The sequence below is a fragment of the Bombina bombina genome, chromosome 6 (genome assembly GCF_027579735.1).
Source record: "Bombina bombina isolate aBomBom1 chromosome 6, aBomBom1.pri, whole genome shotgun sequence".
NCBI lineage: Eukaryota > Metazoa > Chordata > Amphibia > Anura > Bombinatoridae > Bombina > Bombina bombina.
The window spans coordinates 953,262,221-953,281,981 of NC_069504.1; the positions used below are offsets into that span (position 1 = coordinate 953,262,221).

General features: G+C 39.5%; 1 protein-coding gene across 1 annotated transcript in view; it reads left to right on the forward strand.

Annotated features, from left to right (window-relative positions):
- The first annotated feature begins 3,104 nt into the window (after positions 1 to 3,104).
- WDR55 (WD repeat domain 55) overlaps positions 3,105 to 19,761 on the forward strand; it is a 135,121-nt gene continuing 118,464 nt past the window's right edge. The window contains 3 exon segments of the mRNA XM_053718602.1: positions 3,105 to 3,906; positions 9,900 to 9,944; positions 17,534 to 17,691. Coding sequence (XP_053574577.1) covers positions 3,829 to 3,906; positions 9,900 to 9,944; positions 17,534 to 17,691 — 281 coding nt within the window. The 5' untranslated portion in view covers positions 3,105 to 3,828.

Consider the following 19,761-nt stretch of genomic DNA (forward strand, 5'->3'; position numbering starts at 1 on the left):
GGGTATCCAGCAGAGTAGTCAGGCAACTTACAGCAGGCCTTAGTATAGGGGTATCCAGCAGAGTAGTCAGGCAACTTACAGGAGACTTTAGTATAGGGGTATCCAGCAGAGTAGTCAGGCAACTTACAGCAGGCTTTAGTATAGGGATATCCAGCAGAGTAGTCAGGCAACTTACAGCAGGCTTTAGTATAGGGGTATTCAGCAGAGTAGTCAGGCAACATAGAGCAGGCTTTTATTTACTCTTAATACCCTAGGAATCATTCCCATAGAGTGATACCGTTCCAAAATCCAAATGTCTCAGTTATATTTCTTTTCTTTGATCATCAGAGTTTCCATCTCACTGAATAATTGCCCCAAAGATAGCTGTGATTTATCAAGTGAGAAAATACTTTCTAGGTCCTTAATGTTAGTGTCCCGTTCATCAAATGACTTTAATGAGTAATACACACATTCTACAGTACACCCATTGTCATTCTTTTTCTGTTTCTCCATGCTTCATTTAGCCTCGTCAGTGAGGTGTAGTATAGGGGTATCCAGAAGAGTATTCAGAAGAGTAGTCAGGCAACTTACAGCAGGCCTTAGTATCAGGGTATCCAGCAGAGTAGTGAGGCAACTTACAGCAGCCTTTAGTATAGAGGTATCCAACAGAGTAGTCAGGCAACTTACAGCAGGCTTTAGTATTAGGGTATCCAGCAGAGTAGTGAGGCAACTTACAGCAGGCTTTAGTATAGAGGTATCCAGCAGAGTAGTCAGGCAACTTACAGCAGGCTTTAGTATAGGGGTATCCATCAGAGTAGTCAGGCAACTTACAGCAGGCTTTAGTATAGAGGTATCCAGCAGAGTAGTCAGGCAGGTTACAGCAGGCTTTAGTATAGGGGTATCCAGCATGGTAGTCAGGCAGGTTACAGCAGGCTTTAGTATAGGGGTATCTAGCAGAGTAGTCAGGCAGGTTACAGCAGGCTTTAGTATAGAGGTATCCAGCAGAGTAGTCAGGCAGGTTACAGCAGGCTTTAGTATAGAGGTATCCAGCAGAGTAGTTAGGCAGGTTACAGCAGGCTTTAGTATAGAGGTATCCAGCAGAGTAGTCAGGCAGGTTACAGCAGGCTTTAATATAGAGGTATCCAGCACCAGCAGAGTAGTCAGGCAACTTACAGCAGGCTTTAGTATAGGGGTAGCCAGCAGAGTATTCAGGCAGGTTACAGCAGGCTTTAGTATAGGAGTATCCAGCAGAGTAGTCAGGCAACTTACAGCAGGCTTTAGTATAGGGGTTTCCAGCAGAGTAGTCAGGCAGGTTACAGCAGGGCTTTAGAATAGGGGTTTTCAGCAGAATAGTCAGGCAGGTTACAGCAGGCTTTAGAATAGGGGTTTCCAGCAGAGTAGTCAGGCAACTTACAGCAGGCTTTAGTATAGGGGTATCCAGCAGAGTAGTCAGGCAACTTACAGCGGGCTTTAGTATAGGGGAATCCAGCAGAGTAGTCAGGCAACTTACAGCGGGCTTTAGTATAGGGGAATCCAGCAGAGTAGTCAGGCAACTTACAGCGGGCTTTAGTATAGGGGTATCCAGCAGAGTAGTCAGGCAACTTACAGCGGGCTTTAGTATAGGGGTATCCAGCAGAGTAGTTAGGCAACTTAAAGCAGGCTTAAGTATAGAGGTATCCAGCAGAGTAGTCAGGCAGGTTACAGCAGGCTTTAGAATAGGGGTTTCCAGCAGAGTAGTCAGGCAACTTACAGCAGGCTTTAGTATAGGGGTATCCAGCAGAGTAGTCAGGAAACTTACAGCGGGCTTTAGTATAGGGGTATCCAGCAGAGTAGTCAGGCAGGTTACAGCAGGCTTAAGTATAGTGGTATCTAGCAGAGTAGTCAGGCAGGTTACAGCAGGCTTTAGAATAGGGGTATCCAGCAGGGTAGTCAGGCAGGTTACAGCAGGCTTTAGAATAGGGGTATCCAGCAGGGTAGTCAGGCAGGTTACAGCAGGCTTTAGTATAGGGGTATCCAGCAGAGTAGTCCGGCAACTTCCAGCAGGCTTTTTTTAATAGAGGTATCCAGCAGAGTAGTCAGGCAACTTACAGCAGGCTTTAGTATAGGGGTATTCAGCAGAGTAGTCAGGCAACATAGAGCAGGCTTTAGTATAGGGGTACTAAATACAAACAGAGAGAAGAGCACTCACAGGAACAAACAACCACAGAAGCCCGTCTGACATCATCACCTGCACTGAAGAAACCGCGTCACGTTGCTACGCAACGCTAAAAGATAGTTGCAGAAACAGATCTGGGAGTCTCATCTGCATGGTGATGATCGGTTCTTTGACAATAAGACAGTTTCTTTACCACTTGACATTAAAGGGATATAAAACAGTATGAACTAACATAAGATTCTAAATATATAATGCAGCCAAAGATTACCTGCAAACCGTTTGTTTTAAATCCCATTAAACCCTTGAATTCAGGCATAGTTGTGTTTGCAGCAAGCATCCCCCTGAGCATTTGCATATATGGAAGGTGCTATCCAGGCAATTGCTTCTGCAGCATGAACGTGCACGGTAGGGGGCAGGGTCACATGATATCTGACTAATGCAGTGCAGAGTATAATGCTGAAGCTTTCACAAAGCATGTGACATTATCCCCATGGAAACGAGCAAGCATCTTGGCAGCAAACAATAACAGTACCTGTTGTCCCTCCTCACCCCCCCCCCCCTTACTTGCATAATTATCCTCAAGTGCACACTTTGTTATGATACCTCAGGGTTTGGAGTAGGACACTGATAAGGGGGGGGGGGGGTTAGGCTACACTTGGCAACACTAAAGTGTAAGCAATTTTGCAGATTTTTGGAAATTTTATTAAAATATATTTTTTCCCCACACACTGTTTTACCTCAGTTCACCCTTTTATAATATGCACATAACTCAAAATGTTTTATGGCAGTTTAACTGAAGCAGTTTTCGGATCTTTTCCAGATAAGCCCCGCCACTAATGCACTTTATGAAAGGATCAGCCAGAGCCAGTATCGGGTTTCACAGTGCAGCGTGTGAGAAGAGTTACATTTTTAGCTCCGTGTCTTTATGAGCTAATTTATTACCGTGCCCGTGGTAACCAACAGTGCAGGGGGAAGTGTTCCCGGAGAACAGAGGCAGGCAGGGCTGTGTGCTAAAAAGCTATGGTTTAGCTCTGCTTTAAAATTGTATGTAGCATTATACTCAGGTGGCGGGGCTTAACTTTTTGGCGGGGCTTATCTGGAAAAGATCCAAATTTTGAATATGGGGGCTAACCCGGGTGAGGTGAAAAACATGCCCAATGATGAAACTTCTAAGCGATGTAAATTTAATATGAACTATAATTTTAACAGCTAAAAAATAATCAACGTATTATTATTTATGATAATATATGCTATAGGTGCCAACAGTTTTTCCCCCACAAAAAGATGCAACTTTACGTTTGTAACAATTACGCAAACAACTCAGTACATACTACGATACTCGTTTCACGTTTAGAAAATATTTGTTTCCATTAACAGTTCTCCTACAACACCATAAATTTAAAAATGACTATGTAATGCCTTATTAAAACTTTAGAACCCAGCAGAGTGAACATCTGCATCACAATATCTTTCCTAACAGTACGGTTACGGTAGTCCATATTTATTGCAAAAATCCACTATTATAGCCTTACTATATAAGGTCCTAGCAGCTACAAAAATACTCCCATCTCCCTAATTATAATAATCAATGCAAATCACAACTACATAGTTCAGAATTGAATTACATTACGGAATAGCTCTTTGTTTACCTGTATATATTGTAAAAACTAGAAAGGTCAGTTTTCGGCAGCTGTATGAGAATTGCTTTACCCACCAACCAGGACCTACAAATACAACAACAAGCTGTTTTCAAGATGGCGGCGCCCATGGAGGTAATCACGAGTGTTTGAAGCACTGCTTATTTGGTGCAATATAACTATAACTAGGCCGCTTTTATTATCACCACGATGTTACTATTTTGGTCGGTATTTCATCGCACTGTTGTGCAAATCTGATTGTCTGAGTTGCCTTCTCTTCATATAGAGTGTCTGATGCCTGTGCAGTTATCAGTGGCGATGCAGTGCATCATCTCTACCTATAATATTCACAATTAAAAACCAAAACAGTCCAATACATCGTTGTCACTAGACGTGAAGTTTGCTTTGAAAAAATGTATTTTAAAAAGAAGCATTGTAAGTTAAAATATATTAGTTTGGGCATTATGATAAATTTCTAAATAATATATGTAGGCATTCTCTTTTCTTTCTCTCCCAGCTCATGTAATATGGACTATAATGTTGTTGTTTTAGATAGCTTGTTTGACAAATAACAATAAATTGTACCAAATCTGTACAGTATACTAATAAATATATTAAGTATGTAAGTGAGGGATACTTATTGTGCTTCTAAACAGCACCATTCACCTGTCCAGGAAAACATGGTAGAGGTGCCAAGCCAAATTGTGTGCCATTAATAACTGTTCCTTTATAAATGTGCTGCATTTTGTATTTTGTATTTCAGGGATAGCCAATTGGAGGCTCAATGGCCTGCTTTAGTTTTTGTGGCCAAGGAAAAATGAGAATAAAGAATAGTCCATAGCTTTTGTGGCCCATTGAAAAAGCAGAACTAAAAATATGTGCATTGGGATTTATGTTAGGTGTGCAAACAAGATCGCCCCTTGGAGGGCAGAACAGCGGGTAGAGAGTTTTCTGTCCTGTGCCACTTGACATTTTTAGTAAATTTATTATTTGTATGTTTAACAGCCATAATTGTGCAAGTGGCTCCCATGTGTTATGATCATGGTGTTAATTTTACTCCTGTAAGGTTATGTTAAACCCCTTTACACCATTAGGACGTTCCATGCCGTCCTAACAGCTTTGGGCTTTAATGCTTGTAGCACTGCATGGAAGTTACGTACTACCATATAAGGCGTCCTGCAGCTTCCCCCATTGACGAAGTTAAGGATCGGTCTGGGGGCGTGTCTAGCAGTGTAGGCAGTCCCCCATGATCCGATCCCGGCCTTGAAATCACGCAATCACATCATCTATCACGTGATTTCCGTCACAAAGGGGTTATTCATCTCTAATTTCTCACTACTAGCCCTCATGTCTATTGCGATCCTCATGCTGTGACAAATTAGTATGTATATGTATTCTGGTAGAGAAACATGCATTTTATTTAGGGAGTATGAGGTTTATCACAATACTTTAAAGTGAAGGTCCATTTTGATGAATTAATGCCCGGGTTTTAATAATCCTATTAAAAACAAGGGCACTTTAATTCATCAAAGTTGATATTTCACTCGTTTTCTTCAAAAACTTACCTTTTAATCCTGGCAGCCGCTCCAGCACTTCCTCCGCCCGTCGCAAGCTGTCTTCGTGGGTTCAAAATGACGAATCCAGCTTCCTCTAATCACGGCGTTGCATCAGGCCAAGATTCCCCCGGATGGGAAAGCCATGATTGGAGGAAGCAGGATTCGTCATTTCTGACGTGTTTTTTTTTTTTTTTCTTTTTTAAATAAAGATAGCAAGAGAACGAAGAAAAAATGATAATAGGAGTAAATTAGAAAGTTGCTTAAAATTTCAAGGTTTATCTGAATCACAAAAGAAAAAAATTGGGTTCAGTATCCCTTTAAGTAAGCTCATCAAATGATGTATCTACAAAAAACAAACTATAGACTTGAATGGTGTTGTAGAAACATACCGTATTTGCTAGATTATAAGATTTTCAGAAAAGAAACTCTGAAAAACCGACATCGTCTTATAATCAAGGTCGTCTTACTTTCGAGCCTGAAACTGGACAAAATCGTAATTAATGTACACCAGCCCCTGTCTTTACTACAGTATAACAGGCAGTGAGACCGAGTTCAGTAGCAGCTAGATTTACCTTTGAGTGGCCCCTGTCATAGTTGCCAACAGTCCCTGATTTCCAGGGACAGTCCCTGGATTTTGTTGTATGTCCCAGGATTTTTTTTGTCCCTGGAAATGTCCCTGACAATCTCTTTTGCACAACATTTGTTGTTTGCATATATATATATATATATATACACACACACACACACACATATATACAGATAGATAGATGATAAATAGATATAGTGTATTATTTAAATATATTTCATTCCTAATGGAATATTATTATTATTATTGAATGGGTTCACATATTATTTGTCTTTCTAATTTTGATGCTGTGTTGTAAAAATAACCATATGCCCAGAATGTGTTCCAGAGACTGGGTAGGTGTAAGAGCTTGGTGCTGTAATCTGTATAATAAACTATGGATGAGTCTAAATTATACTATTACTATCAAATGGGTGTGTTTTGATTGCAGAACTGAGTGGGCAGAGCAGTTGAACAGTAGGCCGTCAATACTCCAGTAACCCGCTTGCTTGCTCTGCTACAAAGTGTCCCTGGAATTTTTTTTTAAATGTTGGCAACTATGCCCTGTCTCTTCCCTACAATAAAATTGAAACCAGGCAGACTGGGTAGTAGCAGCAGCAGCTAGGTTCCATGCAGCTAAAGGACCGACAAACTCAGTCACATCACAGGCAGAAGCCATGTGACTGCAGTGAGTGACATGATTGGTCCTTTAGCAAACTGGATCATTCTAGCTGCAGATTAGCTACTAGGTAATACTAGTAAATGAGAGGTGACAGCTTACTGGGATTTATGAAGAGGGGGAGCAGCTCAACTATGGGTGCAGCATAGAGAGGGGTTCAGAATTTAGAGGGTGAAGGTGAAGAGATGGGGCTATTTGTGAGGCAAAGTGGACTGAGAATTTTCATAGGTGCAAGAGGAGAAATGCAGCATAGTGCTTAGTTAAGCCTTCATGTCTCATTTTAAAGGGACATTGTACTACTACTAATAAAATGCTCTGATGTTGCACTGATAAAACAATGTTTTATGGCAAAAACTGTGTGTTCTTTTTTTTTGGCTGTCGGGTCGTCTTATAATTCAGAGCTTTACCCCCCCCCCCTAAAAAAAATATCAACATTTGGGGGGGTCGTCTTATAATCAGGGTTGTCTTATAATCGAGCAAATACGGGTAATTAGATAAACTTTTGTGATTGACCCTTTACAACAATGGCAGTATTCTATTTTGCTCATTAAATTAGGGTGGATAGTTATTATTTTAATTATACACACCAAATACCTTTTATTCAGAATTCAAGATTCAGTGCACGTTTAAAATTACTTCTAAAAAGTTTTGCTAAAAGAAAAAAAAAGAATTTAAACCTGTTTAAAAGTACCCTTTATTACGTTTGCCTTGTGTTATATAAAATAAGGGTAACATATTATATATAAATATATATATCCGTGGTTCCCAAACTGTGCGCCGCAGCACCCTTGTGCGCCGTAACTGGCCTACAGGGGTGCCGCAAAATATTCATCTTTTGCAACCGTAAAATTGCTCATAAATGATGTGCCACTGACAAGACCACTGATGAGACCGTAAGGTTTCGAGAATAAACCCGAATGTACTCACCCATATGCGGCATTCGTAGATGCGTACGATGCACAATGTTATCACATGAATATATGACTTGATCCGCGAGTACATAGTTATTATACGCTTAAAAATGGACAAGTTTTCCCCAGCTCGGGAGAACCCTGATATGGGCGCCGGGGGGGGTCCTGGGACCCCTTGCGGCCCCATACACGCTATCTGAAGCAGCATTCTATAACCTTGTCCACCAACATAGACTTAAAAGCCAAAGTGACCTTGCTGAGCTGAGACCCGACATATACACTTCTTGGTTCAGAGTAGCGCAGCTTTCGCATTTCTTTAACACGCATAAAGACAAATCAGACCTAACGAGAGACAGGACCCCATTTGAGGTACTATGCTCAATGAATCAAACTCCCAAACACCTAATTTCACAGCTTTACAGACTCCTCTTGACTGGCGGATCTGCTTCCCTACCAACCTTCGTGGAAGCTTGGCAAACTGAATTGGGCTTAGAAATTGACTTGAAGGATTGGACAAAAATTTTTGACAAAGCCAAGAGAGTGTCAGTTTCCATGCGCATCCAGGAAATGCACTACAAGTTCCTGAGCAGGTGGTACATGACGCCTCAACGACTTCATAAAATATATCCAAACGCAAATGGGGGGTGCTGGAGGGGTTGTGGCGAGGAAGGAACATATCTCCATATTTGGTGGACCTGTCCTCTTATCCGCCCGTTTTGGGAGGAGGTATTTGGGGAGATGGGTAGACTCCTCAAGATCATAATTCCGCCCAGACCATCTTATTTGATATATCACGATTTGCCCAAGATAATAGGTGAGGACAAGTACCTTTTGTTTCTGCTAATGCTAAATGGGGCAAAAGGTCTCATACCTGCATATTGGAAAAAACAAAGCACCCCTAGCCTCCAGGATTGGAGACACAGAGTAGGTGACCTGATTCAACTAGAAAGATACCATTACCTCAAAATTGGCACTCACGAAATGATGGCACTGACATGGGAGGGCAAAGAGATTTAAATTCCCCTAACATGCTTAGAAAACTAATACCGGGTTTCCTGCCCCCTCCCCACTCGCTAATTCCTTCTCGGGCCCCTCCACCCCCCACCCTTTTTTTTTTTTTTTTTTTTTTTCTTTTCTTCTCTCCTTCCTCTCTCCTCACCCCCTCCTACCCACCTCACTTATTAACCGTCCCCAAACATTCTCCTCTCCTCTTCCCTCTAGTCACCTCTTTAGTGACTGCTTCAGGGTTTGTAACCCCCACAACTGTGTGAGTAAAGTAAGTTGTGGAAATGTTATGCCTCTATCAGCAAACCTGAAGAAAACTACAAAAGCTTCTAAAATATAATAATGGACATACACTAGCTGCGGACTTTTGAATCCGCAACTGAGACCAACATCGTTAAAAGGAAAATAAAGAAAAAAGTGCACCTGTTTAACTTATGCAAGACAAGCGGTCATTGACAAAGAATGCAATGTATATATGTAACTGTAAACTACAAAATCAAAATGTTGCACTTACTTTTTGTTATATTGTATTGTATGACATTTTAATGCACTTGTCAAAATAAAGCTTTAAAAAAAAAAAATTATTTAATTTAATAAGCACACTAGGACAGAAAATGAAGAGGATGCACCACAAACTAGTGGCGAGTGTGTGAAGAAGCGGAAATATCGTAAATATGATGACAATTATTTGGATTTTGGCTTTACATCAACAAATTTCAATGGTAAAGAAAGACCGTAGTGTGTTTGAAGATTTTGGCCTCTATTTAACAAAGCTCAGAGCAGGCGGACAGGTTATGGAGCAGCGGTCTTTAGACCGCTGCTTCATAACTGGTGTTTCTGGCGAGCCTGCAGGCTCACCAGAAACACAGGGCCTCAAGCTCTATCCAGAGCTTGATAGATAGGCCCCTTTGGCTCCAGAATACGTGATTCCAAGTAAGCTAAAACACCATTTAGAAACCAATCATTCAAACATGGTTGGCAAATCTTGTGACTTCTTTACCAGAAAGGTAAAAATTAAAACAACAACCAGGTACTTTTTCTCAGCATTTGTCAATACCAAACAATGCTCTGCTAGCCTAATATAAGGTAATTTGTGTTTAATACTAATCGCACCAAGCCACCAACTGCGCACTGCAACTGTCAGGTATGTAAAATAGTTTCTAAAACTATGGTACCTTGAAAAAATCTTGAACCCTGTGAACCGATAAAGTTTGGGAACCACTGATATATATCATAACTGGTTGCCAAATTACCAAATATTATGTTCAAATAAATGCATAGCCTTGTAAACATTTCATAATGTAATGTGCCATCAAAGGAATATCAATTATAACAAAATAAACTTTATTTTTTTTGGTGCTGAGCAGTTGGTTTAATGGACAAATATCTTAGACTATGCTTTTCTGTTTCAGGCCGCACCTGTCAACAAAGAAGACACAGATGAAGACCAGCAGCAGGTTAGATGTTAAATATAAACATATTTTTTTCTCCTGACAGGAATATCAGTTTTGCAAAAAACTGTAAAAACTCTCACAGAATAATATTACTTTACATGAAAGGGACATTAAACTTATTTTTTCTTTCATGATTCAGACAGAGCAAACCATTTTAAGCAGCTTTCAAATTTACTTCTATTTTCAATTTTGCTTCATTCTCTTGGTATCCTTTACTGAAGAAGCATCAATGCACTACTTGGAACTTCGGTATGCCTATGAGAGGTATATATGTGCTGCCACCAATCAGCAGCTAGATCCCAGCTCCTGAGCCTACTTACATATGCTTTACTATGAAGGATGTCAAAAGTACTAAGCAAATTACATAACAGAAGTAACTAAATCATGAAATACATGTTTGTGGGTTTCATGTCCCTTTAAAGCACAAAAAAAGAAAATGCTATATTGTGTTAGAGCATTCTATTATACACTGTTGCTTGCTTATAACTTTGTGTTTAACCCCTGCAAAGTCTACTGGGGGCTAGCTGAACATATTTGGTGAGCCAATGACAAAAGGGATATATGTGTAGCTACCAATCGCCAGCTAAATCCCAGGAGTGCATTGCTGTTCCAGAGCCAAAAGAATAAAGTAAATTTAATCATGGAAGTAATTGAGAAGACTAAAAATGGCACACTCTTTCTGAACCATGAAAGTTCAAAGGAATAGTCCAGTCAAAATTAAACTTTCATGATTCAAATAGAGCAGCATTTTTAACTTTCTAATTTACTCCTATTATCACATTTTCTTCATTCTCTTGGTATCTTTATTTGAATGTAAGCTTAGTAGCCGGACCATTTTTGGTTCAGTACCTGAGTAGCGCTTGCTGATTGGTGGCTACATTGGCCGGCTCCTATGCTTACTTTCTTGCTTTTTCAAATAAAGATACAAAGAGAACGAAGCAAAATTGATGGTAATAGCAGTAAATTAGAAAGTTGATTAAAATTGCTTGCTCTATCCGAATCATGAACGTTTAATTTTGAGTAGACTATCCCTTTAATGTTGACTTTCATGTCCTTTTAAGGAACTTTAGGGTAACAACATATAGATTTTAAAGAGTAGTCATGCCTAACTGGTGTAATGTTGAAGCCGTGCCGCAATGTTTCCAGGGCTGTAGTGGTAATTTAGAATAAGCGTTTATGATGGATACGAATAGGGTAGTCTTGCTATAATGTACTTTCTAAATATAGATATGCAGCTGCATTTAAATTAAATGGGACATTGAACTCTATGCTTTTCTATTTGTCATCGAGAAGAGGTTGTTTCAAAATGCATAGCTTTTATTTTTTGCTTTTCAATACTGAATTTTCTGAAGTAAAACAAATACTTTTCATTTTGAAGCTTGCAGGACGTCACCAGATAGATTTGCGATTGTTTCAATATTTCAGTTCAGACAGCTTTAATTAAAAGGGGTTACACAACAGTCCAATGTGGAACAGCACTAAAGGATAGGAGTGCTCGTGCAGACAGGTGAACTGCCACTTCACCACATAAATGTAGAACAATGAAAGTGTCCACAGCTCTCCAATGCTTAAAAGTATCTTTATTAGGACAAATTAGCTATTACACAACAGTCCAATGTGGAACAGCACTAAAGGATAGGAGTTATTACACAACAGTCCAATGTGGAACAGCACTAAAGGATAGGAGTTATTACACAACAGTCCAATGTGGAACAGCACTAAAGGATAGGAGTTATTACACAACAGTCCAATGTGGAACAGCACTAAAGGATAGGAGTTATTACACAACAGTCCAATGTGGAACAGCACTAAAGGATAGGAGTTATTACACAACAGTCCAATGTGGAACAGCACTAAAGGATAGGAGTTATTACACAACAGTCCAATGTGGAACAGCACTAAAGGATAGGAGTTAATTACACAACAGTCCAATGTGAAACAGCACTAAAGGATAGGAGTTATTACACAACAGTCCAATGTGGAACTGCACTAAAGGATAGGAGTTATTACACAACAGTCCAATGTGGAACAGCACTAAAGGATAGGAGTTATTACACAACAGTCCAATGTGGAACAGCACTAAAGGATAGGAGTTATTACACAACAGTCCAATGTGGAACAGCACTAAAGGATAGGAGTTATTACACAACAGTCCAATGTGGAACTGCACTAAAGGATAGGAGTATATTACACAACAGTCCAATGTGGAACAGCACTAAAGGATAGGAGTTATTACACAACAGTCCAATGTGGAACTGCACTAAAGGATAGGAGTATATTACACAACAGTCCAATGTGGAACTGCACTAAAGGATAGGAGTATATTACACAACAGTCCAATGTGGAACTGCACTAAAGGATAGGAGTATATTACACAACAGTCCAATGTGGAACAGCACTAAAGGATAGGAGTTATTACACAACAGTCCAATGTGGAACTGCACTAAAGGATAGGAGTATATTACACAACAGTCCAATGTGGAACTGCACTAAAGGATAGGAGTATATTACACAACAGTCCATTGTGGAACTGCACTAAAGGATAGGAGTTATTACACAACAGTCCAATGTGGAACAGCACTAAAGGATAGGAGTTATTACACAACAGTCCAATGTGGAACAGCACTAAAGGATAGGAGTTATTACACAACAGTCCAATGTGGAACAGCACTAAAGGATAGGAGTATATTACACAACAGTCCAATGTGGAACAGCACTAAAGGATAGGAGTATATTACACAACAGTCCAATGTGGAACTGCACTAAAGGATAGGAGTATATTACACAACAGTCCAATGTGGAACAGCACTAAAGGATAGGAGTATATTACACAACAGTCCAATGTGGAACAGCACTAAAGGATAGGAGTTATTACACAACAGTCCAATGTGGAACAGCACTAAAGGATAGGAGTATATTACACAACAGTCCAATGTGGAACAGCACTAAAGGATAGGAGTTATTACACAACAGTCCAATGTGGAACAGCACTAAAGGATAGGAGTTATTACACAACAGTCCAATGTGGAACAGCACTAAAGGATAGGAGTTATTACACAACAGTCCAATGTGGAACAGCACTAAAGGATAGGAGTTATTACACAACAGTCCAATGTGGAACAGCACTAAAGGATAGGAGTTATTACACAACAGTCCAATGTGGAACAGCACTAAAGGATAGGAGTTATTACACAACAGTCCAATGTGGAACAGCACTAAAGGATAGGAGTTATTACACAACAGTCCAATGTGGAACAGCACTAAAGGATAGGAGTTATTACACAACAGTCCAATGTGGAACAGCACTAAAGGATAGGAGTTATTACACAACAGTCCAATGTGGAACAGCACTAAAGGATAGGAGTTATTACACAACAGTCCAATGTGGAACAGCACTAAAGGATAGGAGTTATTACACAACAGTCCAATGTGGAACAGCACTAAAGGATAGGAGTTATTACACAACAGTCCAATGTGGAACAGCACTAAAGGATAGGAGTTATTACACAACAGTCCAATGTGGAACAGCACTAAAGGATAGGAGTTATTACACAACAGTCCAATGTGGAACAGCACTAAAGGATAGGAGTTATTACACAACAGTCCAATGTGGAACAGCACTAAAGGATAGGAGTTATTACACAACAGTCCAATGTGGAACAGCACTAAAGGATAGGAGTTATTACACAACAGTCCAATGTGGAACAGCACTAAAGGATAGGAGTTATTACACAACAGTCCAATGTGGAACAGCACTAAAGGATAGGAGTTATTACACAACAGTCCAATGTGGAACAGCACTAAAGGATAGGAGTTATTACACAACAGTCCAATGTGGAACAGCACTAAAGGATAGGAGTTATTACACAACAGTCCAATGTGGAACAGCACTAAAAGATAGGAGTATATTACACAACAGTCCAATGTGGAACAGCACTAAAGGATAGGAGTTAATTAACCCCTTAATGACCACAGCACTTTTCCATTTTCTGTCCGTTTGGGACCAAGGCTATTTTTACATTTCTGCGGTGTTTGTGTTTAGCTGTAATTTTCCTCTTACTCATTTACTGTACCCACACATATTATATACCGTTTTTCTCGCCATTAAATGGACTTTCTAAAGATACCATTATTTTCATCATATCTTATCATTTACTATAAAAAAAAATATAAAATATGAGGAAAAAATCGAAAAAAACACATTTTTTCTAACTTTGACCCCCAAAATCTGTTACCCATCTACAACCACCAAAAAACACCCATGCTAAATAGTTTCAAAATTTTATCCTGAGTTTAGAAATACCAAATGTTTACATGTTCTTTGCTTTTTTTGTAACTTATAGGGCCATAAATACAAGTAGCACTTTGCTATTTCCAAACCATTTTTTTTCAAAATTAGTGCTAGTTACATTAGAACACTAATATCTTTCAGGAATCTCTGAATATCCATTGACATGTATATATTTTTTTTTAGTAGACAACCCAAAGTATTGATCTAGGCCCATTTTGGTATATTTCATGCCACCATTTTACCGCCAAATGCGATCAAATACAAAAAATCGTTCACTTTTTTACAAATTTTTTACAAACTTTTGGTTTCTCACTGAAATTATTTGCAAACCGCTTGTGCAATTATGGCATAAATGGTTGTAAATTCTTCTCTGGGATCCCCTTTGTTCAGAAATAGCAGACATATATGGCTTTAGCATTGCTTTTTGGTAATTAGAAGGCCGCTAAATGCCACTGCGCACCACACGTGTATTATGCCCAGCAATGAAGGGGTTAATTAGGGAGCACGTAGGGAGCATTTTGGGGTAATTTTAGCTTTAGTGTAGTGTAGTAGACAACCCCAACTATTGATCTAGGCCCATTTTGGTATATTTCATGCCACCATTTCACCGCCAAATGCAATCAAATAAAAAAAAAACGTTAACTTTTTCACAATTTTAGGTTTCTCACTGAAATCATTTACAAACAGCTTATGCAATTATGGCACAAATGGTTGTAAATGTTTCTCTGGGATCCCCTTTGTTCAGAAATAGCAGACATATATGGCTTTGGCGATGCTTTTTGGTAATTAGAAGGCCGCTAAATGCTGCTGCGCATCACGCGTGTATTATGTCTAGCAGTGAAGGGGTTAATTATGTAGCTTGTAGGGAACTTGCAGGGTTAATTTTAGCTTTAGTGTAGAGCTCAGCCTCCCACCTGAAACATCAGACCCCCTGATGCCTCCCAAATAGCTCTCTTCCCTCCCCCACCCCACAATTGTCCCCGCCATCTTAAGTACTGGCAGAAACTCTGCCAGTACTAAAATAAAAGGTATATTTGGGCTTTTTTGAGTTTTTTTTTTTAGCATATTTACATATGCTGCTGTGTAGGATCCCCCCTTAGCCCCCAACCTCACAGATCCCCCACCAAACAGCTCTCTAACCCTCCCCCTCTGCCTTAATGGGCGCCATCTTGGGTACTGGCAGCTGTCTGCCAGTACCCAGTTTAGAACAAAAATGTGCTTTTTTTTTAAGAAAAATCCCTTTTTCTGTAGTGTAGCTCCCCCCACACCCAAGAACAACCCCCCACCCCTCCAAGATCCATTTTACTAAAGTTTATTTGTTTTTTAATTTGTCCCTTTTCCCCCACAGTTACAATCTAATTTTCTGTAGTATAGCGGTTCCCACCCGCTCCCGCCCCGTGCACGCGCCCGCCCGCCACCCTCTGTGCACGCGCGCGCGCCCGTGCGCGCCCCCGTCAGCTCCGGCCCCGATCCCGCCCCCCTCCACCTTATACGGCCCATCGATGGCCGCCCACCCGCCTCCCAAGTCAGCTCCCACCCACCAACGTTACCGGCCACCGATGTCCGGTGCAGAGAGGGCCACAGAGTGGCTCTCTCTGCATCGGATGGCCATGCAGGGTTATTGCAGGATGCCTCCATATCGAGGCATCACTGCAATAACCGGAAAGCAGCTGGAAGCGAGCAGGATCGCTTCCAGCTGCTTTCCACACTGAGGACGTGCAGGGTACGTTCTCAGGCATTAACTGCCTTTTTTCTGAGGACGTACCCTGCACGTCCTCAGTCGTTAAGGGGTTAAAAGGGGCATAAAAGTGCAAAAAGAAAATGCAAATGTATTCAACTCAGCTCTATAGCAGCAATGCACTACTAGGAGTTAGCTGAACACATCTGGTGAGTCAATGACAAGATACTTTTTTTTGTGTAGCCACCAATCATCAGCTAGATCCCAGTACTGCATTGCTGCTGAGAATATTAACATATGCTTTACAATAAAGGATGCCATTTTTAGTGAACAACCTGGGTTGGGCTGATTGGTGGATACATTCACCCACCAATAAACAAGTGTTTTCCAGCATTTGAACCAAAAATAGCTTAGATGCCTTCTTTTTCAAATAAAGATAGCAAGAGAAGTAAGAAAAATTGATAATAGGGGTAAATTAGAAAGTTGCTTAAAATTGCATGCTCTATCTGAATCAAGAAAGAAAAAAATTGAGTTCAGTGTCCATTTAAATAGAAATAAATGTCCCTATTTTGTTGCACAAAAAAGCAAATCTATTTTACCCTTAAAGGGACAGTCTAGACAAAAATAAACTTTCTTGATTCAGATAGGGCATGTAATTTTAAACAACTTTCCAATGTACTTTTATCATCAAATTTTATTTGTTCCCTTGGTGGTATTTTTGAAAAGCTAAACCTAGGTAGACTCAAACTGATTTCTAAAACCGTTGAAAACCGCCTCTTAGCTCAGAGCATTTTGAAAGTTTTTCACAGTTAGACAGTACTAGTTCATGTGTGTCATATAGATAACATTGTGCTCACTCCCATGGAGTTATTTAGGAGTCTGCGATGATTGGCTAAACTGCATGTCTGTCAAAAGCACTGAGGTAAGGGGGCAGTCTGCAGAGGCTTAGATACAATGTAATCACAGAGGTAATATGTGTATAAATAGAACAGTGTTGGTTATGCAAAACTGGGGAATGGGTGATAAAGGGATTATCTATCTTTTTAAAGGATAACATTTCTGGAGTAGACTGTCCCTTTAAACACGGCAGTATTCCATTCCCTTAACCTCCTCAGGCAAGGTGGATTTGAGAATTGTATATCCAATATAAAGGTTGTTATATCTGATGTTGAGGATTCGGACATTGCAGCTAACGAGCAGAACACAGCCAGTGAGCCAATCGGGAGCGTCAGTTGCATGCAGTCACCAATTACCAGTGGCCTGTTTCAGAACTGCAAAGCTTTTGTGGGTCTTTACCTATGTGTTTTATCCTTTTTGTGGTTAAACACACAGCATTCTAGGATCAGTAATGCAGCAAATTACATTCTCTAACCATTTAGAGCAAGCACTTGTTTTTATTATAACATACCTTTAATTTCTGAACATACAGCATCTCATCTAATAAAGTGCACATGTTGGTAAAACGTGGTTTCCTTTTTTACTGTGCACGGTCACAAATTGTTGAAACCTAAAATATGTTACTAAGAACATTAAATAAAGCAACATTATGTAGTCAGGATAATTTTTATTGTTTTGAATGGGATTTTCTAACTGATGCATTTTTTTAATTTTTTTTTAATTAAGGCTGAATCTGATGAACTTGATGATACTCCAGGACCATCAGAGCCCAAACTGAGGGATACACCCGAGGATATCTGTTTTGAGGCTGCTGCAAACACCATTGCTTTCCATCCCAGTAAAGATATTATTGCTGTGGGGGATATAGATGGCGACGTGTTTGTGTAAGTTTCTATAAAAAAAAATTCTGTTAATAACAGTAAAAATAAATTTTAGATTTGTGAATTGAGAAATTTTTTAACCTTTAGATTCTGGTAGGACTTTCCATGCCGCTCTAACAGCACTGGGTTTTAACACCATTAGAATGGCATGGAAAGTCCTAACTTTTGTTTGGCGTCCTGCACCCTCCTCCTCTTAGTCAATGGGAAATCTGACTGGGGGGTGTGCCTAGCATCGTAGGCAGTCCCCCATGATCCGATCTCAGCCTTAAAATTGAAATGACTTTGTTTTGAAAGTAAACACTTGCCCCCGGCATGAAGGGGTTAATAAACTAGTGACTGATTTTACAAAGGATACACTTAAGCTAGAAACCTTAAAGAGACATAAAACAAGTTGGGATAGAGACAAAATAAAATAATATAATATGTACGTTAATTACTTTACCTGAAAATGTATACTGCAGTGCCTCACCATTAACTCTTTCTATTTAGTTTCTGAATTGTAAAGCTCTACCTCCCCCCACACAATTCCTTTTATGGCTGTATCTATGTTTATTGTTCTGTTGGTAAAATGCAAAAGTGGATTATCTTCTGGAGCATGCTTAGAAGCTGTGAACTGCTTCAGCCCTTTTAGGATATGCACAGATCTCAACCTGTTTTATGTCATTTTAAGAGGACATTTTTGTATTTATGCATTAAAAATGAATATATGTATTGTAAAAATATCTGCATGCATGTTCATTGTTTAGCAGTCACAGGACCATCTCTTGTAAAGCCTGTTGATAGTATTTACTTCCTTTCCTTTGGCCAATTAGGGTCAGATAAAAATAGCACCTGCACATATCAGCCAATCATTAATCAACAAGTTGCAGTGTCTGGGTTTTGCATTCCATTGAGTGAACTCCAGCAGGCAAAATAAATAATGAAAGTGCTTTGAAATCTTTTTTTAATTATGCATAATTAAACATTTCATGGGGAAGGAAACTTTGAATTAAATCAGATAATACAGTCTAATTCTGCACAAAAGTTTTAATTTTATATATGTTTAAGAAGATGACTTTTCTTCATTTCATTACTCTGTGCATCTGTGAGGACTGATATGCATGTTTTGGGCATCAGTTTCAAATAATAGATTTGATGGGATATAAAAAATAATAATAATAGGCCAACCTAGTACGTTTTTTATCTATGTAAAATCTTGAGTTCTAATAATCTCAATGTTAATTTTATGAGTGAGGCACATGTCTAATAGATAATAAATAAATATATATTTTATTTCTTCTGTTAAGTGTGATCAGTCCACGGGTCATCATTACTTGTGGGATATTAACTGCTCCCCTACAGGAAGTGCAAGAGGATTCACCCAGCAGAGTTGCTATATAGCTCCTCCCCTCTACGTCACCTCCAGTCATTCTCTTGCACCCAATGACTAGATAGGATGTGTGAGAGGACTATGGTGATATATTTAGTTTTTATATCTTCAATCAAAAGTTTGTTATTTTATAATAGCACCGGAGTGTGTTATTCCTTCTCTGGTAGAATTTGAAGAAGAATCTACCTGAGTTTTTCTATGATTTTAGCCGGAGTAGTTAAGATCATATTGCTGTTTCTCGGCCATCTGAGGAGTGAGGTAAACTTCAGATCAGGGGACAGCAGGCAGATTAATCTGCAAAGAGGTATGTAGCAGTTTATTATTTTCTGACATGGAATTGATGAGAAAATCCTGCCATACCGTTATAATGTAAACTCAGCCTTGAATGCAGTAGATGTAGCTGATATCAGGCTGTCATGTATGTATATTTTACACTTCAGTTTTCTGGGAAATGGTACTTCTCTGGCTTTTAAACTGTATACATAGACTTAACCTATTTTGCAGGGACTTGCAATAGGTTTTAAATGACAATTAATTATTGAGGTAAAATGTTTTTTTGCTGGCATGTAAAAACGTTTTTTTCTCTGAGGTACTGGGTGAAAAAATGTTTTGGGCACTTTTTTTCCACTTGGCAATAGTTTTGATTTAAATTAGAGCAGTTCACTGATCCCTCTCACTGTTATGTGTGTGGGGGAGGGGCCATT